The 1,538-nt window shown below is 48.6% G+C and overlaps 1 protein-coding gene across 1 annotated transcript in view; it reads right to left on the bottom strand.

Annotated features, from left to right (window-relative positions):
* The window catches only part of Ampd1 (adenosine monophosphate deaminase 1), a 35,135-nt gene that overhangs the window by 5,052 nt on the left and 28,545 nt on the right, over positions 1-1,538 (bottom strand). Inside the window, 1 exon segment of the mRNA XM_004641678.2 lies at positions 359-522. Within this exon segment, the coding sequence (XP_004641735.1) occupies positions 359-522 (164 nt within the window).

Genomic DNA, 1,538 nt, shown 5'->3' with positions numbered 1-1,538 from the left:
TTGAACCACGGTCCCTGTGCTTTGCTTGGCTTAGTTTGTTCTAAGTAGGTGCTTTAGACCACTGAGCCATCTCACCAGCCCAGTACCTACTAAAATATACACAGCTCTTACTTCAGCTTAGCTCTTCCTTAGCTTCAGGTTAGAAAACTGATCTGAAACAATCTTCCTAACTCCTGTCGGTGTGTCAGAGTGCTATACTCCGAATGGACAGAACCAAGCACGCAGGCCCCAGCACTGAGTGTTGCTTCAACAAAGCCGTTTTCTGTCTAGATGGGCTGCACGTTCCTTGTTCACACGGAGGAGTGGAGGTGGGTGGAACAACGGTAGAGCTCAGGGTTTCCCATGGGCAGGCACATACTAGATCCTGGGGATCTGGATCATCCACGTCATGTTGGGGCAGTAGATTCGGTTTCGGACAAACCAGGAGGAAAGTTTGCTCCACTCGTCTGGACTGCGACCATAGATGGACAGGCGGGGCTCTGCATGCTGATACTTGGCATCCACCAGGTCTGCTCCTACCTCCTGCAAAACCAAGAGAGCAATCCGAGATTAGGAATTCAGCCAGGTGTGGTGGCACATGCCTGTAATCCTAGCACTCAGAAGGCTGGGGCAAGAGGGTTGCAGTGAATTCAAGGCCACCCTGGGCTACTTAGTGAGTTCAAAGCTAGCCTGAACTACCTGGCCATACTCTGTCTTGAAAACAAGGAAAACAAAGCTAAGAATTTCCACAAGCCCCCGTGGGCCCTAACTCTATGGAATCGAGGAAGAGGAGGTGGGTATTAAGGGGCTGGGAAGACAGGTCAGTGGCTTAAGTGCCTGCCTGGCAAGCGAAAGGAGCGCAAAGTCCTGAGTTTGATCCCTGGTACTGAAAAAAAAAAAAAAAAAACTGAGAGAATGTGAAAGGAAATAGAAAGAAAAATTTCAAAGGTTAAAATGTAAAGGGTCTGACAGTTAAGGTGAACCCAGTGGGGATAAACAATTCACTGAACATGATGGAGATTAGAAAACAAAAATCTTACTAAACTGCATGTGGCGGCACATGCCTGTGACCCTAGCACTAGGGAAGTTGAGGCAAGAGGGTTGCTGTGTGCTGAAGGCTAGCCTGGGCCACACAGTGAGTCAGGCCAGCCTGAACTGCATAGGGAGACCTTGTCTCAACAAACAACCAAAGCAAAACATGGCATTTACCAAGATATTTCATGAAACATAAAAATCAAACTAAAAAAGCTAAGAGGGGTGATGCACACCTGTAATCCCAGCACCCAGGAGACTGAGGCGGGAGGATCATTGCATTTTGAGACCAGCCTGGGTTACAAAGTGAGCTCAAGGCCAGCCTGAACTGCAGAGTGAGACCCTCCCTCAGAACTGGGCTTGTGACTCTGGAGGTTAAGACAAGAGGATCGCTGCAAGTCTGAGACCAGCCCGGGGGCTACAAAAATGAGCACAAGGCCAGCCCGAACTGCATAGAGAGACCCTGTTTCAAAGAAAAAAAAAAAATAGACCCTGTCTCAAAAAGACAAGGAAGGAAGGAAGGAAGG

The sequence above is a fragment of the Octodon degus genome, unplaced genomic scaffold, assembly GCF_000260255.1.
Source record: "Octodon degus isolate 3935 unplaced genomic scaffold, OctDeg1.0 scaffold00140, whole genome shotgun sequence".
NCBI lineage: Eukaryota > Metazoa > Chordata > Mammalia > Rodentia > Octodontidae > Octodon > Octodon degus.
This window is presented reverse-complemented; position numbering and strand designations above follow the sequence as displayed.